This window comes from Fundulus heteroclitus, chromosome 9 (genome assembly GCF_011125445.2).
Source record: "Fundulus heteroclitus isolate FHET01 chromosome 9, MU-UCD_Fhet_4.1, whole genome shotgun sequence".
In the NCBI taxonomy this organism is placed as follows: Eukaryota; Metazoa; Chordata; class Actinopteri; order Cyprinodontiformes; family Fundulidae; genus Fundulus; species Fundulus heteroclitus.
In genome coordinates this window covers 7,929,064-7,944,255 of record NC_046369.1, presented here as the reverse complement: position 1 = coordinate 7,944,255, position 15,192 = coordinate 7,929,064, and the positions used below count along the sequence as shown (strand labels likewise).

The 15,192-nt window shown below is 38.1% G+C and overlaps 2 protein-coding genes across 4 annotated transcripts in view; one reads left to right on the top strand and one right to left on the bottom strand.

Moving 5' to 3' along the window:
* acsbg2 (acyl-CoA synthetase bubblegum family member 2) overlaps positions 1-6,394 on the bottom strand; it is a 44,154-nt gene extending 37,760 nt beyond the window's left edge. Inside the window, exon 1 of the mRNA XM_036140949.1 lies at positions 6,291-6,394. The gene's annotated coding sequence lies outside the window, so the exon portion shown is untranslated. The remainder of the gene's footprint in view (positions 1-6,290) is intronic.
* Positions 6,395-11,696: 5,302 nt separating this feature from the next.
* The window catches only part of rfx2 (regulatory factor X, 2 (influences HLA class II expression)), a 36,573-nt gene continuing 33,077 nt past the window's right edge, over positions 11,697-15,192 (top strand). For 2 of the 3 annotated variants that reach the window (XM_021308026.2, XM_021308025.2), the window contains exon 1: positions 12,024-12,124. In XM_021308026.2, coding sequence (XP_021163701.2) covers positions 12,105-12,124 — 20 coding nt within the window. In that variant the 5' untranslated portion in view covers positions 12,024-12,104. Of the gene's footprint in view, positions 11,850-12,023; positions 12,125-15,192 lie in introns of those variants that run through there. The other variant, XM_036140947.1, reaches the window with a different exon arrangement.

Genomic DNA, 15,192 nt, shown 5'->3' with positions numbered 1-15,192 from the left:
CAACTAGATGGAAATAAACATTGGTTGTTAATATCGGCCCAGTTTTACTTATTTGACTGATAATGATATGATAAAAAATAACTATACGGGCCGATACCGATGGTAATGCCGGTATATCATGTATCCCTACTCTAAAGGTTTTATTTATTAACACAGAATGTGTGGGATTGGCTGGTTTCAATATCTTTATGCTCTCTTGGATCAGATTATGAAATACCACAGCATATTTTACCCGATGAATATGCTGATGGCATGTAACCTTTTAGTTCCTTGTCATCACATGACCTCAGTTCACTACGGTCACTGATTCAGTGTGTCCAAAATATACAAGAGAGGACGGACCAGAATTTTCCTCCAGCTTAATGCAGGAAGTTATTTTTTTTCCTCAAAAATCCAAGGTCAGATACCAGCACTAAACTAAGCCTAATGAGGTTAAAAATACACAGAGCATGCAAGAAATCCAGGAAGAATTATGGACTCGGACCAAAATTTGAACAACCACATGAGGCGAATTACTATTATCAGCCTCTGCAGCATAAAAGGTTTTATACCAAAGCCCCGCATGCTTTCCTCTAAACTCAGGTCAGTAGTTGTAATGGTGTCTTCACCAGTCTGTAAAACTACATCCACACACCCAGCAGGTCATCCAAAGTGCTGCGACCAGAGTCTTTACCACCTGGATTAAATCACGGTATTCCTTAAATCACTGCACTGACTCCCTGTTTGTCCAAGGAAGGACCGATTTTAAAACCTAGCTAATGGTCCACACCGGACTAAATGGCCTTGGGTGAACAAATCTTTTGGATTTGCATGTCAGACGTGAACCAGGCAGACCCCTCAGGTCATCAGCGATCTGTTGATTCAGTGTTCCTAGGACCAGAACCAAACACGGGGAGTCTCTATTTAGGTTCTACGCTAATAGGCTGTGGAACCAACATCCTACCTAACATCCTGAGATGTGCAAAAACTATTAGGTCCTTTTAAATCGACAATGAAAATACTATTATTTTCTGCAGCTTGCTCATAAAGATCATTTTATTAATGTCTTTTTATGATACGCTTATATTCCTTACTTTTAAAAGTAATAATCTTTACTCCTGTTGCTTTAGTTTCCTATAAAGTGCAGTGAATGACCTTGTGTATCAACGGTGCTCTACAAATAAACCCAGTTTGCCTTGCAAATCCACCCAAATCCTATGTGACTTCATTATAAAAAACTATCAGAAATTCCCACTTCTCTCGCCCAGTTGCTCCAATTTTGAGTCAACCCCTTTAAAGCACCGCTGGAAGACTGACCCTCTCCTAACCCTGCACTGCCAGGTGCTTTAACATGAACTTTGTCTACTGACCTAATTTTTAGCCATGAAAAAAAAAAACAACAACACATCACAGCTGTCAGTCAAACTATGTAGCTTGACGAGCCAATCCTGCTCTTCGGGTTTTATTTGTCTTTGTAGGTTGAGGCGTAATTGACAAAGAACAAGAACAAAACATACTGGTTTAAAGGAACAAATACCAGAGGTGAGTCAAGGAATGAAATGCAAGGCCACAGAAACTCACAGCAAACTGCACAACTATAAAAAAAAAAGAAGAAGCAGCAAACCAGAAAAACGAGCACAAAACACTTTTTAAACTCCCTGTGAATTCAATTGATTCCTGAAGTTTTAGGCAGCTGTTCACATGATTAAACCAGAGTCTGCCATCAAGTGGCCTAGGGTAGGATCATTTTCATGGCCATAATTTCCCCAAAACTCCCACTTGCAGCTTTTATTTAGTACACGAATGTTCTCTTGAAACTCATGAATTCACTTCAATTTGAGTCATATAGCGCCAGTTCACAACAAGTCATCTCAATTAAAAGGGGCCTAGTCATGTACTATGACTTTATGAATTACTATGCCAGCAGATCACTTTGGAGAATTAAATTATCGCGCCCTGTACGTTATAAAATGTTGTCTTTTGATCCCAACAATATGGGTCAAAAATGTAACTCATTGTATTCTGTTTAAATGCATTAAAGCTGTCGTTCTAAAGATTACCCAGAATCCCTTTTAAAACGTATAACGTACATCTGGGTTCATTTATAACATATAACAATGGTTTCTAACAACTAGAATGTTTCAACATTGCCTCACTCCTTTAACTACATAACCTATGAACCTTAGAGGGCAAAATTAATATCAAGCCATTAATATTAAAGATAACTTCAGTTTAATTAAGTTTTGTACTTTTTTAGGAGTTTATTAATTGTATTCATCAAACTACTCACCGCAGGTACAGACCAAACAGCAGGGGGTGCTGTTGTCACATTTAGATGGCCAGTATTTTCCCCCTGCAGTACTTTCATGCCTCATTAGGGGGCGCACCCACCTGTTCGAGAAGCACTCGCTTATTATATTTCATTTCTATGTTCGTTTTTGCTCTATTAGTTGGTAAACGAAGCGCTTTGTGTATACTTAGCATAACAATAACACGTGACCCTAGGTATGACATCTGACGATGGCACAACAATGTTTCTGTCTGATCGTTCCCAGTGCAAAATACTTTTTTGGTTCAAAAAGGACTCGTAAACACTAGCAGGACGAACGCTTGGAGTATATTGTTTTATATAAAAATGAATTTTTTTTGTGTTTTCGTTTTATGGTCATAATATGTGACTAAGCCCCTTTTAAAATATCCCAAAATCACAAACACTTTTTCGACGTATAAAAGCTGAAACCTATACAGTCTTATTGAATAAATTCAAATATGCATTTCAAAAAGGCTTGTTTGTCAGATTGCATGAAGATTTTTTTGAGTTTTTATTGGTCTGAAGCAATGATATTCAAATCTTAAATGCTGTGGTTTTATTAGCTGGAGGTGGGAAAATATATACAATTAACAGAAATAAAGGTTTCAAAACATCGTTAGTCTGTGTGCTAATCTATATAATGTGTTTCCCTCTAAATTATTCAACATAACTGTACGTGTAAAGTTAGAGAAAGAAAGTAAGTCCTACTGAGAGGACTGATCTCAATCTCAGTTTCAACATAACCTATTTACAGATGCTCACATGACCTCACCAATGTGAGCCATCACCGCTCTGTTGACCCCGTTAGCCAATCACCAAGTGAGACAAGACGACAGACCACCCCACCGCAGCGTCACATGACCCCCAGGAGCCCGCTGATGCAGTGAAACCACGCATGCTGCAGTGACACGCTGCAGGGGATGCTCAGCGCCGCTGCGTCCCACAATGAGACTGCAGCCGATCCCTGGCATCATTTCTCTCCTAGTTTGTTGATTTTTGCACAAAAAAGGAGCTATGCTTTGCAAAAAGAAAAAAAAACTCATTGTGTCAAATAACACAGATGGCAGGACGACATTATTGGAGCTCTGGATTTACAAGTTGCTCTTTTTTTTTTTAAATGCTTTGAAGCAACCAGTCTCTCAGATTGTGAGTTTGAGTATAAGGGAAGTGTGTTTTTTGCTGAAACTTTGTGGTGTTTTTGTACAACTGACATTTTAAGGACAATTTAGGGTTTCAGGAGGCCCAATTTGACAATAAGTACATAAAAATTTTAATAAAAAAAACAACAACAACACAGGAATAGCATTCAGTAGTGGTGATAGTGTGTAGTGAAAGCCCAGCTGCTCGACCTCTACCCCAGCAATGGGACACAGATCCAAAAACTTCACATGCCAACCTACCATCATTAAAACAAACCTGTTTAAACATTAAAATTCCAACAACAATAATCTTTCAACGTGCAAATTTAGAGTTCTTTAGGATTGTAAAGAGCTGACAACGGTGGTAATAATATAGGTAAGTTTGTTGTAAACATAAGAGTTAAAACAGATTCATTTTGGTCATGGCAATTGTAGGAATGGTAAATAAAGACTTTTATCATACAGTTTAGTTGTATTTAAGGCAAAATGAATGTGCTTTTTTTTTAGTATACAGTCTTTTTCCTATAAATCGGTGAGAGCCTAACAAAACAATAGAGAAAAAACAAACCGCGCTGCTAAACTATACACAAAATTAGTGTCAAATATATTTTAAAACATAAAAACAGAATTAATCAATGATCTCTTGGGACCAACACTAAAATAAGCAGCAATAAACAATCCTAATAAACTGCCCGTGTCTGGAGCTTACAAAGAACACTTTATTGTTATTATGACGGGTCCAAGACAATGATAAATGGTTTGATAACGGCACATCCCCAGCTAACGGTCAGAATTTAATGCAGATAATTAACAGTTTATTCTCTGTGTCTCTGTCTAAGTAAATAATAAAATTCTCATTAAATAAATGGAGACTTTCCATTAGCAGTTGTAATCTGAATCAACTAGAAATGTGTTTTGTGTGCCACAAAATGCATTCAGTTCTCTTATGAAGTTGATGTTTTATTTTTCCCTGATGTAATGAAGGAATACCATCAGCTACATCAACAACCGCTGATCAGTGTGGAGGTGGTCATCTTTAAAATAATTACATAATACAACAGATATTAGGCTTAAAAGGTAACTTCTGAATATTTCTGTCAAATATCCAGGAATGGATATATGAATCTGGCTCTTTCCTGACCTGCAGATGTCAAACTGGGCTTAAGAGAAAAAAAAGGGCCTGCCTTCAGTTTCAAAATCTGGTAAAGAATAAAACTTATGTTTAAATGTATCAAGATGGACATTATTTCATTTAGATATAATGCAGAAGACGCTGATGCATGTTTAAAATCCAGCATTGACTGGGGTATTTTGCTAGTAGCGTCTCTGAGCTCGACTACTTTGAATTTATGGGGTGGGGCCATTCAAATATTTTCATACAAATTTGCAATCGGACATTTTCAGTTCTCTAATAATCATAAACGTGAAATGAACAGTGACATCTGTATAGAGAGATATTTGTTTGTTGGCGGACCATTCAAACGGAAACAAACCAATCCAATGTAAGTGAAGAACCGAGGCCTCGTGTGTAAAGCTTGCCTTCGTCTAAAACGTACGTCACTTTCCACGCAAAAGTTGGGATCTATAAAAAGGAGTGGGGGGGGGGTTACCTCTTACTTAAAACTGCAATTAACTTCACTTCTTAACAATTTATTTTAATGTGGACAACATCTGTGCCTTTAACTCTGATTTTCACATTTAATAAACTCCTCTGTTTCAGTGAGTAGCACCACCTGTAGCTGAGTCTGGAGGACCGTCGCCTCCAGTGGTACTTTGGTCTTTCTGGGACACGAACTACAGCTGCCTTCGGTCAATAAATCCATCATTGCTCAATAGAAATATAGCCTTATTACACTGTCTAAATATGTAAGAATAAAATAAACATGTGCCTATTTAAATGGACAAGGAGGACCCTTAATGCAACGCGAATTGAGAGAAAAGTTCAGATTGCTGAACTTGAGCGATATTTAGCTTCGGTCTAACCGCCCAATTCATGCCGTTTGCATCGCTCGAAACTCATCGTAGTCGGTTAATTCGCTCCTGAACGCATCTTTACACAGGGATGACATGTAAATCATTCGCTCAGTTCGTGTCATTCATTCACCTCATTCATTTACACTGCCGGTGCTGCAGCCTAATGGAGCCGCTCAGGACTCCCAAAAATAAATTACATTGTTCCATTATATAAAAAATTATTGAACAATACATCTAAGTTGCACTTATTACTAAATAGTAATCAATTACATATAACACAATTACACTTTAAGCAAAGAGCCGGTAGGGAGCCGGAAGAACCGGTTCTCTAAGTTGAGCTGAGCCGTACAATACAGCGGATCCCTCGGAATTTCCACCACTACAGTTCATCTGAACCAGTCGCTTTATGCTAAAAAAAACAAACCTAAAACGTTAATAATGATCAAACTGTTATAGCGTTTCCCCGAGTAAACCATCCCCGTGTTTTAAAAGTGTGTGATTTTGCCAGAGAACATCAAAAGGAAGATTTATCTTACAAACGTAGCTAGCATGCTAGCTAAGGCAGGTGTAGAGTTATAAGGGGCGGGATTTCAACCGAGGAAGCGACGGCTGAGTTCAACGATGCTGTCATGTCAGTTAAATGCGGTTTCAGAAAGATATATATATAAATAAATATTTAAAATAAAAACACTGAAATAATTTAATGAAGCTGGTCAATTGAATGATTTATTTCGGAAGGACACGTTAAAATTCTGCTGTTAGCTACTTGAACTGCCTCAATTCAGCAAACTGTCGAGTCCCTTCTTTAAACGACATTATCTGAACTCTCTGACACACGGGAGGGGGGAAAAATGGGGGGGATAAATGGTGTATTAATAATCACTTACCGGCAGAAGAAGCACTTGACGTCTATCTCTGACTGTGACGAGCAGCGAAATGAAAGGAGTTTGTGCTGCGGCTGCTTGCTGAGCTGCTGGAGACACCTGTCGATTCTCCGCTCCAAGACAACACTCCCACTGACACTCACTACTAGGCTGGACAAGGCAAATTCCTTATTTTAATAATCCAAAACTTTCCTGATCTGCTCGACAATAAACTGAGCATTCACCATCTTTTTTTTAAAGTATTCAGTATTTGAAATGAAACAATGAAAATATACATGTTGTTCATAGTGGAATGTGTAAAATCATAGATGTTGGACAAAATGTCCTCTGTTGCCTTCTGTTTTATGTGTGTTTATTGTCTGTTAACTGGAGTGATTTCATGTTGATTTTTGTCATGCTACATCAATGCTTTTAATAAAAGTATTGGGGGGAAAATGACCTTTTGAAAATAACGAGCTTTTAACCAGGTATTGTATTAAACACATTTTTTTCTTTAAACCCAAATGTCTGTATTAAAAAAATTTCTGGATTGGATTGGTGGAATATTCTAATCTTAAATCCCTTGTTTCCATTAGCTGTAAGTGGAATCATTTACAGAAACTAAAGCTTGAAAACATCAATGTCTGTGTCACTAATCTATATAATGTGTGTATCCGGCACCTAGAATAGAATAATTTTTCAATAATGCTAATTTGTTGACTATAACTGTATATCTTCTCTCTCTCTATGCACCTTTCTTGGTTTACGTGTTGTGTGCTCATAATTGTTTACATTCTAATTGAATCTGTTTTAATTTTTTTAATGTACGATGTCTCTTTAGGATAATTTGACCGCATTCTAATAGCACAGAACAGGTGTAAACAGTTCATCAACAGGCCTTGGTAGGATTATACTATGGAGATTAGAATAATCTGACTGTCTGCTTTGTGCAATATAGGTTTGTGCTGTCATCGTGTGGTGATAAAGTGTAATTACATGAAGCCAAGACGCACCTGTAAGTAGAAAATGTCCCTTATTTGAGAATAAAAGAAAGATTTGTACAGCTCTGATCCTAAGACATATCTCAGACATGGATAATGAATCAAATGTGTATTCAAGATGGCAATAACAAACCTAACGCTACATATATGGCTTGTGAAAACAGAATAGGAATGTTTAATTCTTGATGTCATATAAATATAAATATATATATATATATATATATATATATATATATATATATATATATATATATATATATATATATATATATATATATATATATATGTGTGTGTGTGTGTGTGTGTGTGTGTGTGTGTGGTTTTCCGGTAATAAAATATCAACTAGTACTTCCTTATCCATGCTGTAAGTCTAAACATTTAATTAGTTTTATTTTGTGTCTGTAACTGATACAAACGTTTTTTAAAGGAAAATGTATGTTTTACAAAACTTTTTTTTGTCATCTTATTATTTACCTTTTTGCTCTCTGTCATTTTTTCCCTTCATAGTAGGTACACCAGGTTTGGCGTTCTATTAACTGTGACATCATCCAGGGAAGACGGCTCACCCGCTACTACCATCTAATGTAGAACAGATTACTGGATCAATGTGTGCTTCTGTGCTTTTTTGTTTCTCTTGTTGTGTCTCTGCTCTGTCTTCTGTAACCCCCAGTCAGTCAAGGCAGATGACCGTTAACACTGAGACTTAGACTTAGACAAACTTTATTGTTATTTTGTATGCACAGAGTGCGTACAGAACGAAATTTCATTTGCATGCAGCTTGAGAATTGCAGTGAATTTCAGAATAAAGTAACTTTGCAGGATAGTTTCAAGGTAAAGTGCAGCAGTGATTTCACAGTACACCAATTGAAATGTAAACAATGCAGGACACATGTGATACAGAGTCCAGTTTTAGCTTGGTTCTTGTACTTGAGCCTGGTTCCGCTGGAGGTTTTTCCTTCCCGTTAATGGAGAGTTTTTCTTTCCACTGTTGCTTCATGCTTGCTCAGTATGAGGGATTGCTGCAAAGCCATGTACAATGCAGACGACTATCCCTGTGGCTCTACACTTCTCCCGGAGGAGTGAATGCTGCTTGTCAAGACCTGATGCAATCTGCTGGGTTTCCATAGATAGGAATTTTACCAATTTGTATAATCTGATTGAATTTTACTTTGGATACTGCCTTGAGATTACATGTTTCATGAATTGGCACTATATGGATAAAATTGAATTGAATTGAATTTTTTTTAATGTGATATGTCTATCATTTGTTGTCATCTGCAACAGCAACCCTCTCTTTCTTGGTACAATTTACACATAGTGTATTCAGTGTTTATATAGATAAAAATATAATTTTTAACGCATGAATATTTTTCCTTTTCACAAAAAAAAGACATTCATGCGTAATGAGGGTACAGTTAGAAAAAACAACTGTACTTGAATTGGGACTTTATATGACTGACCAACACAAAGTAGATATGACGCAGTTATGAAGGGGAAGGATAAGGAAACGTCGCTTCAAAAACCAAAGCTAACATGTTTTAACTTTTTGGCTTACATGCAAAATATGTGTGGAGGAAAACCAACACTGCACTTCTCTCTGAACACACCATCCCTATAGTGAAACAGGGTGATGGCAGCATCATGCTATAGGGATGCTTTTCTTCCGCAGGGACAGGGAATCTGCCTTTAAAGACTATTGAAAACTCTTGTATACAGTGTTATACTTTTAAAACGTCTCCCCCGTTTTCTTCCGCATAACAACAATGCACAACTTTGTGGTTTTCTGTCACATATAATACCAACAAAATAAACTTTTGCCCAATGTTTTCTTTACCTCTGCTCATGAAACAGTTGTGTCTATGTGATTTATTGAACAGATGAAGTGTGTCTACCTCAAAAATTATGTTGGTCAGGTTATGGGCAACAGCGGACATTGATGTTTGTGGTTGTAAGGCAACAAACTATGCCCATGTTTTGGCACCTAATTTTTCTATTCCTTCCCAGGGACAGCCATCCTCTGAATATATGCAGCATATCACTGCAGAGAAAACCCATCTTTATGGTAACCTATAAACAACTGATTATAAAGTAGCTCTATAATATAATGCTATTATGATAACCGCCCTAAAGATTTACCACATCACAAAAATCTGCTACAAATCATGTGTAACTACAGCTGTCAGTATGGGTTGCTACATATTTGTCCAGATGCAGTTAGTGAGTGGTATTTGCCGTCCCTATTCTGTGTGAAGATATAAAAGCTAGATATTAAATATCTTGTCAGCAACTAAAAGGGAGTTATGGCCAGTAATATTTTATTACTTTTTATTACATTAGATATTCAAGTTTTGGAACAGCTAAAGCCATTCTAATAAAGGTCCTTTTCGGAAACTGCTATATAGGATACAGTATATAACATCTATATATGACGTGAAGTATATTATGTTGTTAGATGTTGTTACAACGGAAATTCATTATTTAAAATTAAATGTATTTTAAAAACACTGAAGTAAATTCATTGTTCAAATGCATATAAATACACAGCGGGTATCTAAAGAAATGCACAAGGAACATCTGAGTAGAAGCGTCTTGAACTCCAACAGGTGCACCTCAATACATTAAAACGTTATTGAAATGTTGATTTATGTTTGTAATAGTATTAGGATTAATAATCAATTTTATCTGTGTTCCATTTTACATTGGCAAAAAATCTGAAAGGGCCACAGTCAATATAGCAATCAAGATAACAGACACAGGAGCCGTCAAATACAAATAAAACAAACCAGTAAAAGTAGCGAGTGCAGTAACAACAAATAAAAAGAAAAACAGGACAAAAGATTTAAAAAGACATAATTAAAAACGCTGCAAGGGACTGACAACCTGCCCAAGCTGTACTACGCCTTTCGCTCGATGACTATAGACAATGGATGGATGGATAATTAAAAACACTTGGTAAAAAGAAAGGTTTTCAAGCTTGCTTTAAAGCATGTCCCAATCTTTGAAAAATGAAACTCATTACACACAGCAACATATTTCATGCATTTATTTCTTCATATTGTGATAATTCTGACTGACAAAGAATAAAAACACAAAACCCAACTTCTCAGAAACTTCAAATATCAACTAAGTTGTTATCAACTAAATGTTTTTAAATCCGTACATTTTGGCCTGGTGAAATGTATGTCCAGGCACTGTGCAGTATATACACTCAATACTTATTTGAAAAAATACATTTTACATACATAACTGCATCAAGGCAGCGTGACATGGAGGTGATCGGGTTGTGGTTCTGCTGAAGTTTCCTTCAAGCCCAGTGATGCTATGGTCTTCAAAGCAGGAGTTTGTACTATTGACATTCTGGACAGGAGCCAAGTCCTGCTGATAAATAAAGCTTGTCAGCAGCAGGATGCATGAAGTGCTTGAACATTCCCTGGTAGATGGCTGCACTGACTTTGGAGTTGATAAAACACAGTGGACCAACACCGGCAGATGACATGACTTCTCAAATTGTTACTGACTTGAAATGTCACAGTGGACCTCAAGACTCTGGAAATACAAAGTTTACTTTCTCATAACAAAAATACGTTGGGCCACTAAGCAAACAATCTAGTCGTTTTTCCAGTTTTTCCAAAGGACAATTATTCTAATTCTGGTTCAGGGGTGGGTTAAGACAAGGAAGGCACCAGTTGTCATCCATATCCTGGAATAATTTGTGTGTGGCAGACGTTGAGGGACAGACTCCAGCCGCAGTAAACACCTTGGCAACTCTGCCCAAAAGCCTTAGCTTTACATGAGCTTTGCTTCTGAATTCTCCCTCGAGGCTGCAGTTTTGCTTGTGCAAGTTTTTTCTACCCACACTTTTTTCCTCTGTGTTAATTTTCATGAATATACTTGTATGCAGCATTCCCTGAACAGCCTGCTTATTTAGCAGTTCTGTTTGAGGAGACATCCGTTAAATCAGCAGTGGCATCAGCAATAACATGGCCGTAAACACCACCGTAACACAACATTTTTTAATTAGAAATGAATTTTATTGTCTTTATGTAATATACAATTTTTTTGTGTGAAAACAGGTTTTGTGTTTCGATTAGTCTTCATAGTGATGACATTTATTATAAGTTAAACTCTTGAATGTTGTAATGAATTTATAAAATGAATGCATTTGACATGTTTAACCTGAATAGCTGAAAATAAATAGTCTCGTACGATAATGTACCAGATGCACATGATTTAATTGCCAACAACACGTAATTTAGCCTTATAGCAACTCTTTTTGTGAGCCTTTATTTTAGCTACCACAGCGCCCCCTAGCGGTCCTGCTTTAACTAACAGGCCAGTCTAACTGGGCGGAACGCCCTCACTCTGGCCCCTCCCCTCACATAGTGAGGCCCATGACGTAGGCGTTCTAGGGTAGCAACAGTTGCCTTGAGACCCCGCCGCGCTATAGTGACTGTAGCCGTGGAGACAGTTACTTACCAACGGGCGCAACACTCAGCAACAGCAGCAGCATCTGGAAGTCGCCGAGTGAGTTGGAGAGAGGGAAAGAGAGCAGTTCCAGGGCAGAACTTTTCTCAAGGCAAAGGTGATTTTCTGTTTATAAGATGTGTTTAATTGTTTCGTTTAAAAGGGAGAAAGTGGGGGTCTGTTCTCGGGTTGGTACGCGTCTTCCTGAGTTCAACTTTCCCCCGTTTCTGGCATCCGCCCCAAGTTGCGAACAGCTTTTTTTCCCCCCCCTTCTCCCCCACCTCTTCCGTTAAACGACAACCTTTCGCTTCCAAATGTTGGCTCAGTCTGGACCCGTTCCCACTTCTGCAACGGCTTGCTTTCCAAATGGGTTATGTGTGACTTGACTTCCAGGTCCGAGCTAATTTCTCACTTTACACTTGTTGCTTGCTGCGTTGTTTGGTGCGAGCCGAGACGCGAACGCTCCTTCAGCCCAGTTCCAGCAGGATGGATAGATAGATAGATAGATAGATGGATGGATAGTGGAGCGGGGCTAATGCTAGGTCGGTCGCCGACACGGCAACAAGTTCGCTTGAGAGTTTAAACGCAGGGCGAAGTTGTTGGGGATTTCTGTGGCGTTTTAAGGAGACCCCACAGTTAAACTTCGGCCGTTGGAGCGTCGCTTTTTGGGGGCCGTTTAAACAGGTGGAGGCGCAGCTAGCTAGCCTTAGCACCGTTGCTACTACAACTGTTACCAACGTTCGTTACGCTCTACCTCCAAACTTATTCAACGTAACGTCCGCGGTAGAGCTTCTGCTGTTCGCTTACGCCTTTTTAACTCCTTAAAAGCAACGAAACCTAACAAGTCGAGCTGTAATATATTTCAACTTTTCTTTTTTTTCCCCCAGGCGACGTTTTAGACCACATATTTTATGTCGAAATTGAACGGTCCCCTTTTACCGGAATACGTAAGGATATGAATGAATCTGAGTAAAGTTAGGTTGCCGTCAGTGTTTCAGGCCTAACTTTAATAACACGACGTTTTTTACAGCTAGGTGGTGCCACTGCATGAAGATTCTCATAAATTATAAAGTCCTTTTTATTAGGTTAAAAGCGTCACCTGACAGTGATTGGAGTTATCCTTTGACTCGCCTCTTTCGCCAATTATCATTAAATAAACCCCCGAAGGCAAATTGATGGTTAATACGCAAGTTGTTCTCAGCTACACATTTTCATTGTTCAGTTTTATCCATCTGCTGAGCTGAAGATCCATCCATCTGAATCTCAGCCATAACTCTAAAGAGAAACATTGGATAAAGTAGATCCCTGTGACTCTAGATGCCTTATCTTGCATTTTATAGCCTACTTCTACAACAAAGGACAAAACCTCATTTCCTCTCAGGATTTTGCCTTGTTTTGTCTCAGGAGGTACATTATTTCTCTCAAAATATCTTCTGTAAAGCACCTCATCAGGTTTTTGTTTATTTGTACTTTAGGCCGTCAAAGTAAAATAAAGGATTTATTGGTAGAGGTGCACTGATCAAAGATTTTGTTGCTGCTTTCCAATCACAGATTTTATATTTTTTCTGGGTGTGTAAATGGCGGCCCTGCTATAGCTGGTTTTAGCCTATACGTTTTTTTTTTTTGTTTTTTTTTTAGAAATAACCGAATAGGCTTTCTTTACTTTCTGAATCAAAAATTTAAGTTTATAATAAAAATAAAACTAAGTTCTCTCCCAAGTCATATTTCAAAGCACTCTGTGTAGCTGAAAGTCTCGAAATACAGTAAAATTCTGCAGGAAATGGGAAGGGGAAATCTGAAAAACTAAATGCATGTAAATCATAGGATTTATTTATTTTTTTAAATCTTAAAATATAAAAGTGCCAAACCATCAGACATTCTTTTGAAATTTATAACAATGGTGAACAACTTAATATTTGAGAGAAAAAAGTCCAGATTTACTTATTGTATCCATACTGGGGCATCAAGTTTAATGCCCACTGGCAGTTGGTTGGACGTTAAAAACTGTGGCACGGTTAATTCTTGTCAAACAACACATATTGGTAGTGTCGGACAACGGTGCAAGGTGCAACATCTAGCAGTGATTTTTGAGTCTGTTCTATTCAGAAGTGTCAATGTTCCAGTAAAACTATCCTCAGTCTCTTTCGTCTCGGCACACTCTAGCCAGAAGTGTTCAATATTGACTCCCAAGTGGGACGTGTCAATTGACAAGACGCTCAGGTGTTCAATCACAAATAGATTAATCTATGTTTGGAGCAGAGGCGATGTCACACTGTGTGAGAGAGAGAGAGCAGTCAGTGTTACACAGGTCTGCAGCTATACAGAATTTCTCTATTCAAAGACAAAATGATTACAGGGTTGACATATTTAAATGGTCTTTAGCATCCTATACTAGCACTTAGCGTACCTAGTGGTTGTTAGCATTACTAACAGCGGTTGTAAAAGGTGTTTGATTCTTATCTGAACTGTGAGGTTTTCCAGATCCAGCATGGTACTAGACAGACAGTACAAGAGGGATAAACCTGAGCATATAATGCCGTTGTTCCTCTTGTCTGTTAACATCTAACGCACCATTATAGCAACATGAAAGAATGGCCTAGAAAACGCAGTTTCCTTTCTGGAAGCTTTTTATGCCATTTGTGCCTTCTTTGGCCTAATTTTTAATAATGGACCTGGAAGTGATTGTTTATAGTGCGTCCAAGATTGGCTTTTTACTTTGAATCAGTAAGACCGGCCAATTCCGATCACTCGGCACGTCTCTACTCTTTGCAAAATGAACATGTTTGTAATAAATGTCCTGGAGATCAAACGATTACGATGCCAGACTTAAAAAACTGAACTGAATCCTATGGTTTTGGCATTTACTGCATGGTCAGACTCTGCTTTCATTTTTATATTCCCTTTTCCTTAACTTTTAGCTCTAGGTGTAAATATACAGCATCAGAATCAAACCGTTTTTGCTACAATTAGTTCAATGATTCAAGATATGATTACGGTATATAGATCAAAGTGAATGTTCTTTAGATTTGAAAATATAGTAACTTACTTCTTTGGCACACTGCCAACTACATGATTGAATGAATGTAAATTCTGAAAAACTACGAAGCTTTGTTTTGAACTGAGAACCCTTGAGATTAATCAGATATTCCTCCCGGCCGCAGTAACACCAAATCATAACATTGATATTAAAGTGATGACTCTGCTGAAACTGTGAAGCCTCCACCAGCCCCACCTCCCTGTTTAAGCGGGACACTGTTATGTTTACATGGCAACTTGATACACAAAGACGCAGAAGGCATGGAAAGAAAAGGGGTCAGAGTGGGCCGGGGAGTGAAATGCCCCGATCAGGTATGTTTTATCTCCCTCCTTGTGGCCGGACGGCATGCCTTCAGTTTGCAGAGGCAGGTCTGAGAGAGAAGGTGTGTGGAAAGCGCCCGGTGGAACGGTGCAGAAATATTTCT